This window comes from Canis lupus, chromosome 21 (genome assembly GCF_011100685.1).
Source record: "Canis lupus familiaris isolate Mischka breed German Shepherd chromosome 21, alternate assembly UU_Cfam_GSD_1.0, whole genome shotgun sequence".
NCBI lineage: Eukaryota > Metazoa > Chordata > Mammalia > Carnivora > Canidae > Canis > Canis lupus.
In genome coordinates this window covers 22,162,427-22,183,396 of record NC_049242.1, presented here as the reverse complement: position 1 = coordinate 22,183,396, position 20,970 = coordinate 22,162,427, and the positions used below count along the sequence as shown (strand labels likewise).

At 54.3% G+C, this 20,970-nt stretch overlaps 1 protein-coding gene across 6 annotated transcripts; it reads right to left on the bottom strand.

The window, feature by feature from the left end:
* Positions 1-885: 885 nt before the first annotated feature.
* On the bottom strand, positions 886-20,335 carry LRRC32 (leucine rich repeat containing 32). Of its 6 annotated transcripts, XR_005375638.1 has the most exons (5): positions 20,203-20,332; positions 16,113-16,486; positions 15,360-15,447; positions 8,910-11,732; positions 886-2,623 (listed from the first exon to the last, which is right to left on the bottom strand). XR_005375638.1 is itself a non-coding variant. In XM_038568555.1 (4 exons), the coding sequence occupies exons 3-4, from the start codon at positions 15,441-15,443 to the stop codon at positions 9,828-9,830; spliced, it is 1,989 nt and encodes a 662-aa protein (XP_038424483.1). In that variant the 5' UTR covers positions 15,444-15,447; positions 16,016-16,486; positions 20,203-20,332; the 3' UTR covers positions 7,746-9,827. The 6 variants fall into 6 exon arrangements, 5 of the variants coding, with proteins under 5 accessions (XP_038424483.1, XP_038424484.1, XP_038424481.1 ...); XM_038568555.1 differs by lacking the exon at positions 886-2,623 and having other exon boundaries at positions 7,746-11,732; positions 16,016-16,486; XM_038568556.1 differs by lacking the exon at positions 886-2,623 and having other exon boundaries at positions 7,746-11,732; positions 16,073-16,486.
* Between the last annotated feature and the right edge of the window lie 635 nt (positions 20,336-20,970).

The window sequence follows — 20,970 nt, the reverse complement described above, 5'->3', positions numbered from 1 at the left end:
GAGAAAACGTCCATAGGCTTCAACAGATTGCCAAGGGGTCCATGGCACAATAAATGTCAGAACCCTTACTGTAAGAGACTCTTACTTCACAAGTGCTTGAAATCTATGCATGATACTGAACAAAAGAAATTGAACTTTCATGACCCCTGCCTGGAACCAAGCTTTGTGTCAGGTGCTGGAGTACAGAGGGGACAGGATGACACTCAGCTTTTGAGAAGCTCATAGTCTAGGTAGGAGATACGGCACAGCTTCTGCCTCTCATTGCCCTGTTGGCTGGCATCCAGTTTCTCAGATTTTCCAGGATTTTAAGAAAAATCAGAAAGCCAGATTTTATATGCTCTCATATAAAAAACCTTCCAATTTTTAAGTGTTGGCAATTAAGCCAGGTTTTAATAAACCACTATGTGGGCCAAATAAAGCATGCCGAAAGGCTAAATCTGACCCCTAGGCCACCAGTTTTCAACCTTTGGTCTAGGAGAAGGATAGAATTCCAGTTGGGGTAAAACAAAGCAGTAGGGATTCTGAGCGCCCCCGACCCACACCTCCATTCTGCCCCTGCAAATCAGGGAGACAGAGGATGAGACCCTTGAGTCTTGAGAAGAGAGGCCCTAGAAGAAAAAGCTCTATGGTGGGCAGTGTGTGTACATGTGTGTGTGTGTGTGTGTGAGGGGGTGTCCCTGGAACCTGCTGTAGGCCAGGCAAGGAGAGGCCTGGCTGAGGCAGATGCTGCTGTGGGGAGGGTATCAAGGGAGCTGTGGGAACAATGAAGTCATTAAATGACTGTATACCTAGAAAACCCAAGAGTCTCTAATAGAGAAACAGAAAGCAAAAACACATGCAGAAACAAAAGAAACAAAAGACTTTATTTGAATGAAGAAAAAAATTGATAAGGCTATTGGGTGCAAGGTAAATATTAAAAACCACTTTTCTCTGTTTTGAAAACAAACACATAAAAATGGAAATAGAAAAATATTCCATTGACAATATTGCCAAAAAGCACAAAATAGTTAGGAATAGATTAAACAAGAAAGGCACAGGGCTAACATGAAAAAAGCTTGTCGAAGGATTGAAAACAAGTTCTGAACAAATAGAGAGACATACCATAGTCTTGGATGGGAAGCTTTGATATCCCAGAAATGTCAAAACTCCCCAGATCAATTCCAAACAGCATGAAATGTTTATTTGGAAGAATTAATGCCTGAAAATAGCCAAAAATTTATGGATGATAATAGCAATGCAGGAGGACTTACCTTATACATCTCAGAACAAACTCTAAAATCAATCACTAGAGCACTAATAGAGGAATAGATCTAGATCAGTGAAATATACAGAGGAGGAAATCCAGAAATAGACACGAAACATATATCAGAATTTAATATTTGATAGAGTAACCTTTGATTATTTAGTAAATGATGCTGGCACAATCACTCTTCATCTGGAAGCAAAATTTGACCAATTACCCAACTGCATAATCAAAAATCCATTTCAGATTATTTAAAGATCTAAGTGTAAAAAAAATAAAAGAAGAAAAAAAATTTAGAAGACTATACGAACAATCTGAGTGAAACAATTGAATCAAGCTACAAAGGAGAAGTGAGGCCGAAAAGCATTGTGGGGCAAAGATACACAATCACAGTCAACAGACAAAGGAGAGCTTTGGAAAACATTTGTTATAAAAGTGCTAGATAAAGTTGAATAACTACAGTGTACAATGAGGTTTACAAATCGACAAGGAAAAGATAACAGAAAAATGGGCAAAGGATAAAAATGGATGTTTCATGGAAGAACCCATCCAAATGGCAAACAAGGAAACGAAAAGCTGCTCAGATCCAGCAGTAGAGAAATGTGATTTAATGTAACAATGAGAGGGCCGCCTGGGTGGGGGTGCCTGGGTGGCTGGCTGCCTTGGGCTCAGGCCAGGATCTCCTGGGATCAAGCCCCAAGTTGGGCTCTCTGAGCTCAGCAGGGAGTCTGCTTCTCCCTCTCCCATGGTGCTCCTGTTCTCTCTCTCTCTGTCTCAAATAAATAAAAATAAATCTTTAAAAAAAATAATAACAATGAGAGACGACTCTCTAGACGTCTCTCTTTATATCACCCGCATTCTGGCAGGGAAGTGCAGAAAAGATACTCTCATAAGTTGTTTATGGAAGGGTGAAACAGGACTCTTTTTAAAAAGTAAGATTTATTAAAATCATATACATCATATATATAATATCTATCCATTGATCTAGAATTTTACCTGTAAGAACTTATCTGACAAATACAACTCCCAGAGATATGGGCATATGAACAAGGATGTTTTTGCAGCATGTTTATAGTTGAAAAAAAAAAAAGATTAAAAAGTGAATGTTCCATTAAGTGGTAAACAGCTGAATAAATTATGGAATATTCACACTATGGAATATTATGTACCGTCAAAAATGAATTAGAGGGGAGGATTTCCTTGAAGTATTGTTCAATTAAAAAAGCAAGATGCAGGGGCAGCCCGGGTGGCTCAGTGGTTTAGCACCTCCTTCAGCCCACGGTGTGATCCTGGAGACCCGGGATCCAGTCCCATGTTGGGCTCCCCGCATGGAGTCCTGCTTCTCCCTCTGCCTGTGTCTCTGTCTCTCTCTTTGTGTCTCTATGAATAAATAAATAAATAAATAAATAAATAAATAAATAAATAAATAAATAAATCTTAAAAAATAAAAGCAAGATGCAGGAAAACATACTTACTATGATCCTATTTTTATAAAACTATGATACATGTATGTGTGTATTCGCAAATAATTTAAATGTGTCTGTCAATGATAATTATGGAGAAAACACACAGGTGTTACTAAACCCACATAGATATGAGAAGGTTTGAAGTTACCTAGGATGGAAGAGAAGGGTTGGTCCAAGCTAATATGGTTGGTGCCGGAATGGAGGAGGGCGCCAAGCCCATGCTACCTGCCTCCCCCACCGGTCCCAGAATTCAAAAGCAAGGGTCTTTGGAACTGGACTCTCACCCTGCAGCCTAGCCCCCCCACCCCCACGCTGCTTGACTCCTGGGCCCCCTCCCTTGGCGATCACTCCCACTAATCTGTATGTGGCCTTTCCTATTTTTCTAGTGATTCTAGAATAGCACAGTCAACGCATTGCGAGGCAGAGAAGACAGAGAAGGTTTCAGTGGAGGGGGCTGCTTTCAGTGCATGAAAACTGGCCTCGGGGTCTAGCACGCGGCTCTTACTCTCCTGGGCATTCTGGCAACTCCACAGGAAGGAGGGCCAGAGGCGAGAAGGACTAATACTAATCCACTCTCTCAACAAGTCCTCCTCGAGGCTCAGCTTCTAGCCGGAGTCCTCAGGGAGGACATCTCAGCCTGCCCATCTCGACTACACCTCCCTGCTGTGTCCGGCATAGGACTCATCACAGGTGCCGTGCTGTCTTGATCCGAGTGCGCGTGTGTGCGCGTGCAAGCCCCGGTGTGAACGTGCATCTCCTCCAATAGGCAGCGAGTGCGGCGAGGGGCGGGATCGCGTTTGCCCAGCACCTAGTGTGAGTGAAGCCGCTTAAGAAACGTCCCTTGAATGTAGTAATTCGCTTACTCACTTGTTCTCCTTCTCATTGACTCACTCTTCTATTCATTCCTTTATACATTTATTCCCTTGTTCATTCCAGAAACATGTGCTATTGGCCAGTGATTTTTCCCTTGATCTGAGTCTTCCACTTTCTGGGGTGGCTTTCGGTGGGGCGCTGGAGGGTGGGGTGGGGTTGGGACATGACTGCCGAATTCCAGGAACACATCCACGGCTTGGATGAGTCCGAAGCTCTCCAGGGAAGGAAGGACGATTCCAGGAGGCTGGAAGGCTGGGATGGAAAGTGCTGAAGGTCCAGAGAGGACAAAGTTGGGAGTCTGGGGAGGAGGCTGGCATAGGCACACTCCTGTCTGCCCAGTCCAGACCCAAGTTTGCTTGGCTCCGGTTTGTTCTGCCTGGAAGAGCCTCTCCCCACCTCCGTGAGCTGAAATCCTAGCCTTCCCCGCCTGGCCAGCCCAGATGTGCTCCAAGCCTCCCTTCACTCCTCCAGCTGGAAGGGCCGCTCCCTGCTGCAAACAATCTTCCAGAGCACAAAATCTGGACCTCCCTCACGGCGCTGACCACTTCCTGCCTGTGATGTGGTGTGGCCTCTCCTTCCACCCAATAGGCAGAGGCCCTGTCTGGCTGTTCCCAGGAACCCTGCAGGGCCTGGCACAGAGTGGGTGCTCAAGCGACTCGGGCCTACAATGTGAACAGCACTGTGCATTTGGTGGGCAGTGACTATGACCCCGTTTTCGGGATGAGGAAATGGAGGCACAGACAAGTGGCAGGACTTGCCCTTACACCCAAAGCAGAGCCTAGACTTAGCCCTGCATTTCTGGTCCTGGAGGCGAGGCTCTTTCCAGGGCAGAGGGAGGTGGGAGGAGGGTGGGGTGGGGTGGGAGCTGGGTCCTGAGAACCAGCAGGCCAGAGAGATTTGAGTTCGAATGGCCAAGTTCAGGAAAAGCACAGCTGGGGAGGAGCCAAGGTATTTATTATGCTTGGTCTCCTGCTCCAAACAGAGCTGATGGATGGAGCTGCTCCAGTTCCTATAAACAGCTCGGGCCTCACTCCCTCTCTCTCCCCTCTGCTCCTCCCCACCCTCAGCTACCACGGCCCCAACTGCTTCTGGGTTAGGAGGGGGATGATCAAGGGAGGGAAAGGAGAGATGAAGAGGGGGAAGGAGGAAGGGAAGAGAAGATAAGACAGGGTCCCAGAGGCAAGAAGAAAGTGGAGGGAAGTAGAGGATGTCGAGAGAAGATTTTTCCTTTGCCTCCTCACTGGTCACTGCTGCCCTGGGCAGACCACATCCTGCATCCCCCTCTGTGTCCTCCACGTCCCCTGCACCTGTCTGAGAAGCCCACGACCCCCTTCTCTATCTGAGGGCCGATCTTAATCCCTACAAATGTCTAAGTCCTGCAGGGCTGGGGTCCTGCATTCAGGAAACCTTTTCTGAACTCACAGTCTGTGTTGGCTCACAGGGCCTGGGGACACAGAGAGGGCTGGGGTAGAACTTCCCTCCAGGAGTTCTTAATTTGGTGGCATATCAGGCAGAGATCCTCATCACTGTGGCCCACAGCAGCCTGGGGCTGTAGAGGAAAATCAGGGCAGACTCCCCAGAAGAGGTGGTACAGGCCAGGGTTGACATAGGAGTTTGGCAGGTGGGTCAGGGCGGGTGAGACATTTCAGGTGGAGAAGGTGGGAGAGAGCCTGGTGTTGGGAGGTGGGGAACCCCATGGTTAAGATTGCTGCTCTGGAGCAGGGCATACCTGGGTTCCAGTCTCAGCTCTCATGCTTTACAGCTGTGGGACCTTGAGTCTCAGTGTCTTTATTTTTTTAAGATTTTATTTATTCATTCATGAGAGACACAGACAGAAAGAGAGAGGCAGACACACAGGCAGAGGGAGAAGCAGGCTCCATGCAGGAAGCCTGATGCAGGACTCAATCCCGGGACCCCAGGATCGCGCCCTGGGCTGAAGGCAGGCGCCAAACCACTGAGCCACCCAGGGATTCCCCAAGTCTCACTGTCTTTAAAATGAGGTTAATAGTAATAGGAATCTCTTCAAAGATGATAAGAATTGCATATAACAATGTACATCAACTGTTTGGTGTAGGGCCAACCGGAAATGGCCAATAATTGTCAGCTCTGAGCACAGGGGCGGAGGTGGCCAGAGAGAGATGGACTGCAGGGTCCTTGTGAGCTGCCTGAAGGGCAGGGGCACAGAAAGCAGACCTTGCCTCCCTGGAGGGTGGGGGTAGGGGTGTGACAGCACAGGGGACCAAGAAGTTGAGGCAGTTCGTGGGCCCTGGGTGCTGCCTTCCTTCCCTCCTGCCCACCAGGCCTGTAGCCTGGCTCCTGCGGGGCCCCGCACCTCCAGGAGCCCCATAACAGCTTACTGAATTGAATGGGCTGGGTGACCTGGCACCGCAGGCTGCGACATGGGTAGCCGAGGGCCTCCCCTCTCTCTGGGACTTGCCGGATGCTCTGATGACCTAGTTGGCAGCTGTGTCCATGTTTGGCTGAAAACAGGAATTTCTGCCTTGTTGGGGGTCTTGGCCAGGTGAACAAACTCCCCTGTTTGCCAGGAAAAGGGGCCAGGGACCTGGTGGGCTCCAGCTGGATTGGAGGTCTGCAGAGCCCTGGGCTGAGTGCAGCCTATGCTCTTGACTTCCCTTAGGCCTTCACTGAGCACCTGCTATGTGCCAGCGAACTGAGTCACATGCCTTCTCACCCCCCAGCCCCATCTATGAAATAGGCATTTAAAATTATCCTTTGGAGTAGGAACTGGGAGGGGAGAGGTCAGGGCCCAGAGAAGCTGCCATGGAGAAATCTCCAGGATGTTTGGGGGATAAAGGAGGTGGAGCATCACTGAGCTGGAATTTGTGGGAGAGGAAGTAAGGAAGGGAAAGTAGGTGCCGCCAAAGAGGGCAATGTCTGGGTGTCAGGCAGCTAAGATGGGGAGACAGGGCCACATGAGGACAGGCACAGGGGTCTGCAAAGTAGAGGGTGGGGAATGCCCTGCCCTCTTGACTCCACCTCAGAGCCCCTCAGCCCCACCCCCACCATGGGTGAAGTGGCTCTTGTCCCTTCCCCAGACCTCACAGCCCACACCCTCACCATCCAGCTACCTTCCAGGAACCAGGAAAGCTCTTCTTCCTACCCTCACCCCCTGCTCCCTGGCTCTTCTTCCAAGGTCAGTCTTGAACTGCGGCCTGGCCACTCACTCAGTTCTCTGGCCATTGGGAGACCTTTAGCTCTCCAGCCGGGGAGGCCTCTGGGATTCAGGGTATCAGGGCCAGATGCTCAAGGCCGGCTGGGGCCGGAGCCAGAGATGTGGGCATCATTAGAGCAATGGAATGGCTATGACAATGAGGGTGATGACATTCCTGAGGGAAGACGGCCTGGGACAGAGTCCTGGTGATCGCCATTCAGATGGCTTGAGGAAGGTGATCCCGTAGCAGAGTCTGAAAAGGAGTGGACTGAGAGGAAGGCAGAAACCACGTGTGGGAGGCCTGGATGCCAGGAGAGTGTGCCAAGGGGAGGGCATGGGTGACGGGGATGATGGGGTGAGGGACCCCTGCAGCGAGGGGTCGAGAAGGGGCAGTCCAGAAGGTGCACAGAGTTCAGCAAAGGATCTTCTTGGTGACCTCAGCCAGGCCAGCGTGGGAGTGGGGTGGGTAAAGTTACCCCAGGCGAGTTGAGATTGGAGGGGAGAAGGAGGGGGCTACTTCGCCAAGAAGTTTACCCATGAAATAAGAGAAGGAAAGGGAAAATGGCTTAGGGGTCTTTTTACTATTTTTCAGATCGGCAAGTCTTCCACACAACCACTAGGGGAAAGGAAATCACGGAGAGAGAATTGAGCCTGCAGAGGGGGCCCCAGAGGGCGGGTAGGACAGACAGGATGGCCTCTGCCATGAGGCAGGGGGCTGGGCACAGGGGCTGCCCAAGCAGGAAGGGCAGGGTGGGGTCAGCACTGGTTGAGTGAGAGGATCAGGGGGATGGCAGAGGAATGAGGGCTGAGGCCCCAAGGGCAAGGGCGGTGAGGATCCAGAGCCTCAGTCTCCCCTCAGCGGCCCTCAGCCCATCTCCCCAGGGGTTTGCCATGAAGATTCAAAGACCCGGATGGAAGTAGAGGGAGCAGGGTTCAAGTGGATGCAATAATGCCCATGATCTGCAACAAGGAGGACGCTGGCAGGCCCCACTGTTTCTCCAAAATTATTTTTTTAATACATTCATGTGGGTTATACAAAGAGCTGGTCCCCAGGCCACACTGTGGCCTGGCTCCTGGAGGTGAGAGCAGCATTGTGTAGTGTTTTCAAAGATCAGGCCTGAAGGGGCCCACCCCGTCACTCCAGGCCTGAGGAAGAGTGTTTCTGTGCAGTGAGCACCTGTGGTTGTGATTCCCAACCAGGACTGGGTCCACCTGGCTGCCCCACACACCACCAGGGCCCCAGGCTGGGGCCAGGACACCAGCTTCTAGCCCCAGCTCTGCCACTGACTCCCTGAGTCCTTGACCCTCTCTGGGCCTCAGTTTTCTTGTCTGTAAAATGGGGCAGAGAGAGGGCTGTTTTCATTGTCTCACACTTTACCAAGCACCATCATGAGCCAGACCACGGGCCAAGCATAGGTAAGATAGTGAAGACAACAACAGAGGGTCTTGGGCTACCCCCAGGGCTTCCTAGACAGCCCATGATTCCAAGGCCATGAGGAATAGAGGGTTATATCTAGATGGGTTTTTCTACCACTTTTCTAAGGGAAAAAGTCCCTGCATGATGAGGACCCAAAAGTGTTTGGGGCCAGCATTATCTTGTCATATGACAGCTGAGAGAGAAGAAAATCACTCAGGTCCAGCTCCCAATTTCCCTTGACACCCTCAATGAGGTCTGAATCCACTTTTGTCACAGGCTTTGCCACTGGCTCGTGAAGCTCTGAGCAAACTCCATTCTCTTCCTCAGTCTCAGTTTCCCTATCTGTACAATGGGAAGGTTGGACTCAATGGTCTCAAACTGCCAGCTGTGCTCAATGGAGGACCAGGGAATGCAGGAGCAAGAGAAAAAGATGAACACACATCGGTCTACAAAGGAGGGAATAAGGGAAACTGAGGCAGAGAAGGAGAAGAGAGCCTGTGTCTGCCTGCCTGGGAGAGAGAAGGGAGAGGAGTGGGTGGGAATGTGCAGCACAGGATGCTCCCAGGCCCTGCTCCCTCAATGTGGGGCCGTTTCCTGTCCACCTAACAGCAGACAGCCCCCGCAGTGGCAAAGGGCAGGCCCTGGAGACAGGAGGATTTTAGCCTGAATCTCAGGTATGGCATTTCTTAGCTGGAGGACCCTGGAGGGAGTTTTTGTAAAATGGGTTAAAATACCAACCTCAGAGGGCTGTCCGAAAGAGGCTGCCAATGTTCCAGCTGCCAACAAGCCTGGTGCAGAACAGAACCGGATCGCTTGGGTTCTGACTCCTGGCTCATCAGCCGGGGTGGGGCTGGGGATGAACAAGGGGCCTGCGTAGGGAGCTGGGGGGCTAGGGCAATTGTGTGCAACCCCAGCATGCTAGGCAGGGAAAGAGCCTGTCGGGAGCAGGAAATGGAATGGTCCAGCACAGGGCCAGAACCCGGGCAACAGCCTCTTAATCAGGCTCTGCTGGAGCCGCTGTGGCCTCAGAGCTGAATCCAAGATGTACTCATGTGGCTCCAGTTCTCTTCCGGTCACAAGCTCTACATGTTCCAAAGAAGCTGAAAGTCATTATTGGAAGATGTGACAAACAGTCTGCTTGGAAACGTCTCAGACCAGTCTTGTTGGTCTTGTCCCTCCTGTGCTCCGGCCCCACCGGGGCAGGACTCTCCATAACTCAGCAGCCCTGGAACTTCCACACTCGGCGTGGTCACTGCATGGCTTTGGGACCACCTCCCCACCAGGACTGGGGGACACTCGAGGGCAGGGATATGTCTCATTCACCAGCGTCCCCAGTGCCCAGAGCAGGATGTGGCACAAAACATGCTTGGCAAACATGTGTCGGTCAGATCTGTCAACCTTATTCTCTGTCACTCCTGAAACTGCCTGACTTCCGGCTGCCACAGCTGGACCACATGTGTGGCCTGGGAAGTGGGTTGCCTACCAGTACAGCACGACATAAGGGAAGGAGCCCTGGGCGGGGAGTTAGAGACCAGAGTTCTCAGACTCTGGCTCACTGTGTGACCTTGGGTCAGTCCCCACCCTTGTCCGTGCCTCCGGCACCCCAGCTGACCTGGGAGGTCTCCAGGCTGAGCTGTCCCGCAGCTCCTGGCTTCCCTAAGCTTTGTACTGTTGGTTGAACTTCTGCCGACGGACGCAGCAACAAGTGGCCAGTGTGGTGAGGAGGATGGCAGAGACCAGTGCAAAAGTGAGGATGATAATGAGGTTGACATTCTTGAGTCCCCCTTTCTCACAGTCCTCAGGACGCACGTGGCTCAGGGATACCTCCTCCTGGGAGCCAAAGCGGCAGGTCAGGTCCTGGGTGGCATCCACGTCCACACGGCCCTGGTGCAGCTGGGCAGCCAGCCAGGCATTGCCACAGCAGCTCAGTGGATTCCCCTGCAGGTAGAGGCGCCGGAGGCTGGTCTCCAGGCCGCCCATGGCGCTGCCCGGCAGCAGGCTGAAACTGTTGTTCCGCAGGTCCAGTACCTCCAAGGACACGGCCTGTGTCCAGGCAGGCAGGTGGCTCAGGCGGTTCTCGGCAAGATTGAGCTGCTTAAGGCAGCTGAAGCAGGGCAGGTCTACTTGCAGGATGGCTAGCCCATTGCCCTGCAGGGCCAGGACCTCCAAGGAGGCCTCCAGGCCCGCCAAGGCCCCCGTGACCACATCCAGCCCTGGGTTTGCAGAAAGGTCCAGCTCGGTAAGTGGCGTGTGGAGGAAGGCACCCGCCCGGAGCATCTCCATCTCATTGTCCACCAGGTTCAGGACTCGGAGGGAGGAGATGCCAGAGAAGGCCACACATCCTGAGGGGCTGGGCTCACCTGGCCCCCCACAAGGCCTGACCCGGTTTCCCTGAAGGTTAAGCCTCTGCAGATTGGCCAGGCCACCAAAAGTGTAGGGGGGCAGGTCCCGCAGGGCATTGTCCTGGAGGAGGAGCGTCCGCAGAGACCCCAGGGCCCTGGAGCCCAGCTCTAGCGTCTCCAGCGCGTTGTGGCCGATGTCCAGGTACACAAGGCAAGGCAGGAAGCCCGCGCGCTGCACCTGGAAGGCTCGCAAACAGTTCCGGCTGAGATTCAGGAAGCGAAGGGAGGTCAGGTGCTCGAGAAAGCCCTCAGGGACCAGCTCAATCTCATTGTAGCTCAAATCCAGGTTCAAGAGCTGGGAGAGGGGGTGGGTGCTGGCGTTGCGGCTGGGGTGGGAGAAGGGCAAGGCCGACCAGCCCTCTGAAGGCGCGTGGATGCCCTCGCCCCCCTGGGATGGCCCTGCAGGGAGCCGGATGAGGTTGTTGGACATGTTCAGGTAGATGAGTCGAGGGAGCGCAGCCAAGTCCGGGAAGCGGAGCAGTCTGTTCTCCCGCAGGTCGAGCCAGGCCAGCTGGTACTCAGCCTGGGGCTCTGGGGCCACCTGAAAGGCCTCGATGCTGTTGCAGCTCAGGTCCAGTACCCGCAGCTGCTGGAGACTGAAGTCGGAGATGCAGGTGAGGGAATTCCTGGACAGATTCAGGTGGGCCAGGTGGGGTAGGGCCTCGAAAGCACCGTCCTCGATGTCCATGAGCACGTTGCTGTGGAGGTCGAGCCGCTCCAGCGCGGGCGTGCCCCGGAACGTGTGGCGGGCCAGGCGAGTCAGGCTGTTCTCGGCCAGCGAGAGGGTGCGCAGGGCGGGCGCCTCCCCGAGCAGCTGCTCCACCAGGCCACTGTACAGGCTGTTCCCGGACAGGTCCAGAGATGTCACATGAGGCAGGGGGCCCAGGCTGGGGGCGTTCAGCATGGTGCCCACTGCCAGGTTGTTGTGGGCCAGGTTGAGGTGCTCCAGGTGGGGCAGGGCCTGGAAGACCCCGGTGTAGATGAAGCTGATCTCATTGGTGCTCAGGTCCAGGCGTCGAAGTGCTGTGTAGAAGCCCAGGGGTGAGGCCAGGATGCTCTGCAGCTGGTTCCCAGATAGGTCGAGGGCCTCGATGTCCAGCGGGAGCATCGAGGGGACCTGGAGCAGGCCAAGACCCTGGCACAAGACCTCCTTGTCTACCTGGGGTGGGTTGGAGAGGTCAGGGAGAGCAGTGGGCATTAGTGGACACAGTAAGGGGAGGAACCAGACACATCTTCTAGGAAGGATGTCTCAACCCCAACCCCTACCCAACCCCCAGCCTAGCTTAGCTAGGCCTCTCCTCTGGCTCCCAAGATGCTCCACATTCCTCCACCCCAGCCCAATCATCTCTCATCTGGATGATCCCTAGCTTTCTCCGTGCCCCTGTCTCTGGCACTCAGTACTGTGCTGGGTATCAGGGAGGGACTTAAGGAAGTTTGATGGATACACAGACATAGAAATGACAGACAGACAAGAGGACAGATGAACTCACAAAACACCCTACACTGACTATTGCCCCATTTTACAGGAAACTAAGCCATATATCACCCAGAACCACCCCAAGCCAGAGAATAATAGGACTGAGCAGGAACCTGGGGCCTTCTGGTTCACATCCTGGGTTCCTTTTATGTGCTCAGATAGTTAAATTTACCCAACTGCTGTTACACCAGAAACCATTTTGGGGGAGAAATGTTTCCAAAATGCAATTTGCACTCCTCTCAACAGTTTTTATTTTGGCCTCCTACCCTCAGACCTCATTCAAGCCCTCATTCCATGGGGCAGAGTCCCGGGTCCTAGTGCCTGCCTTTCTCACTGCCTATCCCCAGATGAGACCTCCTTTTTGCTGCTGCTACCTGACCCACTTCCATCAGTGGCCTTGCCCACCATGGCCTGGTCCAGACTGGCCCCTGGAGAGGGGAGGGGGTAGGAAGCAGGGGAAACATGGCCAGGGTCCCAACCCACCTTCTTTGGTGACAAGACTAGGATTTTGCTGTGTGAGCCTCACCAAGTCACATTACCACTCCAGGCTTCTTATCCACAGAGTAACACCTTTCCCCAGCACTGACTCAGTGTATTACATTTTATTTAGCTCATTCAGGCCCACTGTCTCACTGGAGCCTCACAAAAGCAAGCCCATCAGATATGGTCACCCCTCTTTTCAGAAACCCAAACTCAGAGAGGGTAGGGGGCTCTGAGATCACTCAGCTGAGGAGGAGCAGAGCTGGGGTTTGAACGTATATCTGTTTTAGAGCCAAAGGCCAACTTTGTCCTCCTAGCACATGTGACTTCGAAGGAGCCCGAGTTTTTCTTTTTTTTCTGTGCAAATACAATCTCCCTCTCATCTTTTCAAAGAGCCCAGGAATCCAGACTTTTCCAGGAAATGGTCTGACTTCCACAACCACCCAGTGCAGGCCCACTCCTACCCCGGACTCTCTGTATCCACAGACCCCTTCTGACCTCTCCAACTGCCAAATTCCTGGCAATTGCTACAAGAAACCTCCTCTCCATGCTACTCTCTGCTTAAACCCTCCAGGGCAAGTCCAGGACCCTCAGCAGGTTTTAAGGCTGTTTTTAGCCCCTGCAGACCTGTCTCCTCTCCTCCCAGCCCCCTCCAGCCCAGCCCTTGCTGCAGTAACCACACCTGACCACTGCCCTCTGTGCCCTCCCACACCTGCCTCTGGGCCTCCTCCCTGCTGGTCCCCACTCTGGTTATCCTTACCCCTCCCCACCCAGATCTGCAGGGCTTGAGCTTGGTGTTTGGGGCACTGAGCCTGGAGGTGGGGAGCCCTCCCTGGGCTCTGAGGGAGTACCACAGCCCTGTGCTCCCTCTCTCATAGCTCTGGCTCCTGACTGTGGCAGTCTGGGCAGGACATGCTAGGCAGGGAGCTCAGAGTCAACAGGGGTCGGTGTGATGGATGTGGATGCCTTGGACCTGGCCCACTAAAGGTACTCAATAAATTTTTTCAATGAATGAAAGAGTCACGGACACCACAGTGGCTTGGTAAAGGGCTAAGGGACTGAATCATCACCTTTCTAAAAGGAAAAAATAGAGAATCCATGTATTCTAACCAGAGTTAAAGACCAGTAGAGTAAAAAAGACTCTGGCTTGCCCACTTCCCAGATGGGGAGACAAAACTGAAGACAGCAGTGACCAGCACAAGGTCACAGTGAGTGGCGGAGTCCATGGAGCAGGAACACCAGCCTGGGCACTCCCTGCCGGCCCAGCTCTCAGCTCCTTCCCCAGAGCTCCAAGGTGCGTGGGAGGGTGGGAGTGGGATGGGGGGCACAGACCTGCCCTCATGGGACCTGCCCTCGTGGGGCACCTGACTAATCAGTTGTCCTGGTCCTGGCAGTCCAGTCACTTGGCCCTAGCACCTCCAGCCAAGCAGCATCCTCGAGGGTATCGGGCAGCTGAATGCCCCTCTAAACCACATACCTAGCCCGGCCACCTTGCCAGCCCTGCCTGGCTCTTGCCCCTTGGTCCCTCACAACGTCTCCACCAGCTTGGGCCACTAGGTACAGCCTCCTCATCCCTATCCTCAGCAACCCGGCCCATCCTGACTTGAGAAAGAAACAGCAAAAGGAACACCATGACCACCACTGTCATGGCACACTAGTTCTGTGGCAGGCTCCATGGCTGGGTACACAGACCCCTTGCCTCGTTTAATCCTGGCATGCATTATTTACCCTGTTGAACCCACCTAAGGAAACTGAGACTCAGGGGTGAGCTTCCCCTGGATCAGAGAGTCAGAGGCGCCCAAGTACCAGTGCAAGTTCCTTTTCCTACTGTTCTTCAGCACAGTATATAGTATCAGCCAGCACTTACTGAGCATTTGCGGGGGGGGCACTGTACTGGGACCCTCGTTACCCCCACTCTGCCTCACCTCAGGATATTAAAAGCTGCCAGGACACCAGCCTCTGAGAGCTGAGCCAGGACACAAAGCTGGCCAAGCCCAGGGCCTAATACTTGCTTTCTACCCCAGTGCCCATGAGGCCCAGCGGGGGCTGCTGGTAGGCAGGGCGGCACTGGGCTGCCCAACCAGGAGGAAGCTTGCAGGCCAGGGTGGCTCACAGAACTTGGTTTCTAAGGGTGCCCACTGCTCCCTAAGCTCTGAGCTTCCAGACAGAGCCAAGTTCAGAGCTGCCCTTGGACAACCTGCTACCCAAGAAGAAGTTCTTGGTCCAGCAAGTGAGACAGGCTTGGATGCATTCACCAGCTATCCCATTTGCTCAGTATGAGAGTCCAGGACGGGGAGCAAACAGAAGCACATCAGCCTGGGAGCGGTCAGGGTGGGGCTTTCTGGAGGAGGCAGCTTTGGATCTGAGCAGCAATGAGTGAGAGGTGTCCCACCAGGAAAGCAGCATTTGGGCCCAAGTCAAGAAAAGGGGATTTGGCCCAGGAGGGACCCCGCTAGCCAACCTCTAGTTCCCTACACATACACATATTCTATATCACCCAGGGGGTCTGCTGCCCTGCAGGGGCAACTTGGGGAAATAGAGTCCAATCTCAGCCCCACTGGTCCTAGCCGGTTGAACCTGGACAAGCCATCTAACCTCTCTAAACCACAATTTCCAATTCTATCAAATGAGATAGAATGGTACTTACCTGACAGGATTCAGAGTACATAATAAAGTGTTTAAACATCCTAGCAGGTACTCATTAAATGCAAGGTTTAAATGTGTTCAATGCATTCCCTTTCCTCTTCTAACTCCTCTGACTTCTGGCCTGTAGGGCTGGGACAGGAGGACAGTCTCGGGGGCTTAGCCCACCTGGGTGGGGCTGCTTACCATCTTACAGGGCACCTTGTCTCGTTGGGAGGTGGCCAGGCCCAGGGTCAGCAGGGCCAGAAGCAGCAGGATCTGGTGGCTCATGGCTCTGCAGAGGGTGGGGAGAAAAGGGGAACACTGTAAGACCACTGGTTTCCACTGCCAGCCCCCATTGCTCCCATCCTTCAGGGAGCCCCACATCACAGCCAGAGCTGGACAAAAGGTGCTGTGAGTGAGGCAGCCATGGGTGCTGGGGTCTGTAGCCTATCCCAGAGGGTCTCTAGTGCTGGGCCAAGGAGCTAAGCTGTCACTCCAGACAGCGAGAGCTTTGAAACAGCGGTGACTTGGTCAGATGCAGGTTTCAAAAGACCCTACCTGCTGGAAGACCACCTGGAGGGGGTGAGCAGGAGACAGAGGGACTCTAAGGGCTGCCCTGGGCCAAGCTCAGGGCTGGGATGGGGTGAGCTGGGTAGCTAGGCCTCTGACTACATTTCCACCCAGGTCAGAAGCAGATCCCCCATCTTACTTTCTTAGGCCCTCGAACGGAATTCCTCAATCCCCCCACCCCTGGACTTTTATTTTGCCCTTTTTCTTTTGATTTTCTGATTCTGGAGTCCCTGCCATTGTTTGAAGGCTGGGCCTGGAGCCCTGACAGGAAGCTCCGCCAGGAGGCCTACCCTGCCCCCAGCACTGTTGCTGTGGACTTCCCCAGGAGTAGGCTCCAGGCTCTTTACTTTCACTGAAGTTACCGCCAGTGCAGGGGGCCACTCAGACCTGCTGGTGTCTTCTCTGTGTGCAGCTGAGGTGGAGTAAGGGCAACCTCACAGGCCCTGAGCAGAGTTGATTCCCTGTGCTGTTAGGGGCTCACTCACTGAGGACCTGGGCCAAGTGCTAGGAGTACACATCAAGCCTTTTCTTTTCTTTCTTTTTCTCTTCTCTTCTCTTCTCTTCTCTTCTCTTCTCTTCTCTTCTCTTCTCTTCTCTTTTTTCTTTCTTTCTTTCTTTCTTTCTTTCTTTCTTTCTTTCTTTCTTTCTTTCTTTCTTCTCTCTTTTTATTTCTCTCTCTCTCTCTCTCTCTCTCTCTTTCCTTCTTTCTTCCTTTCATACTTTAACTGAATGCCTCCTCAAGTTTGGCTCTGTCCTCCGACCTGGGGCCATAATTAAATGCAGAGAAGTGTCAGAATGCATACTGAGTGTTAACAAGGGAGGACACATAAAGCCTTCCAAGAGCACTAGACTCAGTCACCCGTAACTGCTCTCTTTCCCTCCACTGACCTGCTCCTGCTCCTATGGGGCCTTGTACAAGTCTTGAACCTCAGTTTCCTCTTTCCAGGTTAATGCCAATTTGCCTAAGTTTTGCTAAAGATCAAATGAAAGTGCCCTTACAAAGCCCTTATCACGCACCAGGCACTCTTCTCGGTACTTTACATGTATTAACTCACTTAATCCTCATAGTAATCCAAGGACTTGGTTCTAGGATGACGATTCCCATTTTGCAGATGGGGAAACCGAGGCTTGGAGAGATCAAGTAGCAGGACCAAGGCTACACAGCTTACTAGTGGCAGGCCCAGCAATCTGTACCCTGAACCTCTACGCTAGAAGGTTACTCAATAAATGAGCGCTGAGTTGCAACTCTGAAGGGTGCTTTAGAAGAAGAAGCATCTATAGGACCTGTGAGGGCTAGGTCTTCGACTTTTAGGATCCACTACTATCCTTGTGATGAATTTTAAGTGAAGATGGCTACTCTGAGGCTCTTTCTCACCCAAACACACACAGGCCACCATGCTGTGTTTTCAACCCCATTCCCTGGGTTCAGCTCGGGGCCTTGGGCCCCCTGCCCCCCACAGCTGCTCGCCTCTCACCTGTGTTCACAGGAAATTTGGTTCTGCTGTTTAAAAAGCAGAACATCACCACCCATTTGAAAGCTAGTGTGTTCAGAATTGAATGGAAACCTCTCACTGGGACCTTTGAGGCCCTTGGGGAGCGTGCCTGCCCAGCCAGCTCTTCCCCCTCGGCTTCACTTCTCACTGTCCCCTCTCCCACTCTGGCTTATGGCAGCCTCCTATTTCCTTCGGTTCTGTGAGCACCTTTTCACTGCCCTAAACCTTCACTTCCTCCCCTCTCTTGTGCTGAATGCCTCCTCATCCTCTGGGTTTCAGCTTAGATATCACTTCCTCCAGGAAGCCCTCTCTGATTCCCCAAGGCTGGCCAATGTATAGCTCATCCTCCAGGTTCCACAGACTCTGAGGTTCCAGTGGGCACAGCACTGAGCTCTGCGGGGTTAGTTCCTCTGACCCACTCCTGTGGGAAGTGGCCCAGGGCAAAGAGGACTCAGTCTCCCCTGGGATCCATCTCACATCACCAGGCAGGCCAGTGAGCCACTGAGAACTGACACAAGGTGACGGTGGCAAGAGCACTCCTTCTGGACTCTCCCTTCATCTCCCAGACACACTCCTTCCCATCAGCAGGTTACGTCTGCCCTGCCTGAAAAACAGACGCTGGGTCGGCTACCTCCCTCCTCCACCACTGCTCCGCACTGAGGTACCACCACAGCCCTGGGCTCGAAAGCAGCAACAGCCCCGCTCCCACGCTGGCCCCTCCAGGTTGTCCTCCATACACAGCCAGGCTGATGCCTTTAAATCATGTATTGGAGCGTGACTCTCACTGCTTGAGCACTTCCAATAAAATCCAAGCTTTACACAATCTCCTCCCTGACCACATCTCCCATTTGCCTTGCCCTTACCAAATTCTAGCTTTCTCACCATTCCTCAAACATAGCAAGTGCATTCCTACCCCAGGGCCTTTGCCCCTGCTACTCTCTCTGCCTGGAATGCTATTCTCTGGATTCTCACACATTTCATTGTTTCCTTGCATTGATCACTTCCTGCTAATGTATTTTTGATTCTATGAGAACAGGGGTCTATTAAGTGGTGCTCACCAAACATCTATTGAAAGAATGGCAAAGAGAGGGGTAGAAGCTCTACTTCAGGAGGCTGTGAGGTCAGGACAGGAGGGACCTGGCTTAGTTCTGAACCTGAAGGCAGTGCTGCTCAAAGGCGCCCTCACCAGCCCCTCTTCTGCCTGCCAAATCTCTCCCCACCCCCAAGGTGGGCATCTGTGCATCCTGCAGAAGTCCCTCTAGCACGGGGAAATCTGCCCTGGCATCTCATCTGTGGGCACCCTTCAGGACTGCCCCAGACTCGGTGTGTAGCATGTGACTTTCAATAGGGAAGACTGTGGTCACTTAGACCCAGGCTTACATCCAGACACTACTGTGTATTGCGCTCCCCAGGTAAGTCCCTTAACCTTTCAGGGCCTAAGTGTCCCATCTGTACAGCAAGTCTCCTGGTGGCTGTTCTGCCACTGGCTTCCCCTAACCATTGTGATGATAAAGCTGAGAATGGTAATGAAGGTGTCCTGGACACACGGTCTTTCCCACCTGGGGCAATGACCCAGAGGGCCAAACGGCACAGGTGAGGCATGCCGAGGATAGGGGCCCCAGGCCTGCAGACTAGTAGCCTAGGCAAGAGAAGGCAGGAGACATTTCAGGACTCTGGGAGGACCAATACCAGAAAATACCCGAGTGTGTGTGTGAGTGTGTGTGTATGTGAGAGAGAGGGAGGGAGAGTGTGTGTGTCAGGGGGGCAATGCCTACTATTGTAATAAGCCTATCCCTACTATTTCAGGGTGTTAGACACTCTTCTAAGCACATGATCTGTATTATCTCATTTGAAGTCACAACCCAATAAGGTGGTTACCATAATTTCCATTTTACAGATGAGAAAACTGACGTTCAGAAAGAGACCTAGCACACAGTTAGCCGGCTCATAAGCATTTGAGGGTGGGGGTGGGGGGTTGGCCCAGGTCTACATGATCCAAAGGCTGTGTTTTCTCCATCAGGTGCCTAGTAGCCTGCTCCCTATAGAACTGTCCTTATTTTGCCCATGAGGAAAATGAAGCTCAGAGAGGTGACTTACCCAAAGTCACACAGGCAGTAAATAGATGAATTCAGAATCTGGTCGGTCTGCCTCCAGAGCAAATGTTTCCACTACAGCAGGCCAAGATCTCCCTCCCTAACCACATCCAGCGACCCCCCACCGGCACCCCTACCACCCCTACCGACAGGCAGGCTCCCAGGGCTGGGCTCTGGGGTGCTCCTCTCCCTCCTCTCAGCCCCAGTCACCAGCAGAGTGGGGTCCTGGGAGAGCTGCTGTGGACGTTCATACCAAGCAGTGAATCACTAAGGGCAAGCCCCATTCTGGAGACATGTGCATCCCACGGGGGAATTAGACCTTAACCCAAAGGAATGTAGCTGTGATGGCGGAATTTCAGGCAGCTCGGGTGGGGGTGGGGGTCGGGGTCCCTCACATCTTACCACTCACCAAGGAGGCCGGCTTGCGAGCCCCTCGGGGAGAGGTGGGTGCCCCTCCGCCCGGCCCCAATCCCACCCCAGAGTCGGGCCAGCTGCTAGGTGCGGTGCGCGGGGACGCGCCCGGCCGGCGGAGTCCCGCGGCGGTAAGAGCCTTGGATTCAAATCCTGCTCTGCCCTCGACTGGCTGTGAGTTCCCGGGAAAGTGCGTGCCGGCCCTGCTGCCGCAGTTTTGCCATCTGTCAAATAGGAACGCCGGCCTCCGCCTTCGCGGGAAAGAGCAGCTGCGACGGGAGCCTCGGGGGCGAGGGCGGGTCCTGCCGGGCTCGGCGCGTGGGGGGGGGGGGGGGGCGGGAGGCGCCCGGGATGGAGCCGCGGCGGCCGGCGCTCTGCAGGGGCGCACGGCGGGGTCCCCCGGCCCGGCCCCGGCCCGTCCCGTCCCCGTCCGGCCCCGTCCCCGTCCCCGGGCGGCACCTCGCCGGCGGGCGCTCCTACCTGGCTCAGCGCGGCCGCCGCTCCTCTGGCGCGCAGCCCCGGCACATCTTGCGCAAACCTGCCGCCCAGACCCCGGGGTCACGGCCCGCGGCGGCCCGCGGCTGCTCCACCGCCCCACGGGAACCCGACCCGCGAGGGGGCGGCTCGGGCTCCAATTTAAATACCTCTCCCGCCGACCCGCCCCACCACGCCCCCCCGGCCCCGCTGCGGGGTCCTAGCGCCCGGCCGGCGCGCCCCCGCGTGACTCGGTTTCTCCGGAACGCGCGAGGCGGCGAAGCATCTTCCCGCTGGAACCCGGCTGGGGGGGCGGGGAGGCAGGGGGCGGGATGGAAGGGCCGGGTGGGGGGCGCTGGGGAGGCGCCGGCGGGCGGCGGGCGAGGCCGCCCCGACCGCCGCACGTGCAGCTCGTGGCCCCGCGGGGTCCGGAGGGGAGGGAGCGGGGCGGGGGGGGGGGGCTCTAGGAGCTGCAGGTCCGCAGAGGAAATCCGGCCTGGCCCCGATTTCCCCCGCTGCCGGCGCCGCCGCACTTAGGGGTGGGCAAACAGGAGAGGTGCCGGCGGGGCTGAACGCGGAAGGAAATGACCCTTCACTGGCCCTGGGGCGGCCACAGGGTTCCCCACGCCGCGGCCACCCCCTCGGCCGAGTCCTGGCAGGTCACTTCCCCTCTCTGATTGTGCTCTTGTATCCACGCTCGCCTTCCTCCATCAGCTCCGGGACCCTGAAGCAGTCCTGTGAAATGGTACCGTCGAAGTCCCCAGTTCTCAGATG

What these genes read in the sequence shown, in the direction of transcription:
- LRRC32 (XM_038568557.1), bottom strand. Translation starts at nt 15,443, where the DNA reads ATGAGCCACCAGATCCTGCTGCTTCTGGCCCTGCTGACCCTGGGCCTG. An exon ending in ACAAGGTGCCCTGTAAGATG is followed by an intron (nt 11,733 to 15,359) that starts GTAAGCAGCCCC and finishes AACCCACCCCAG; the next exon opens with GTAGACAAGGAGGTCTTGTG.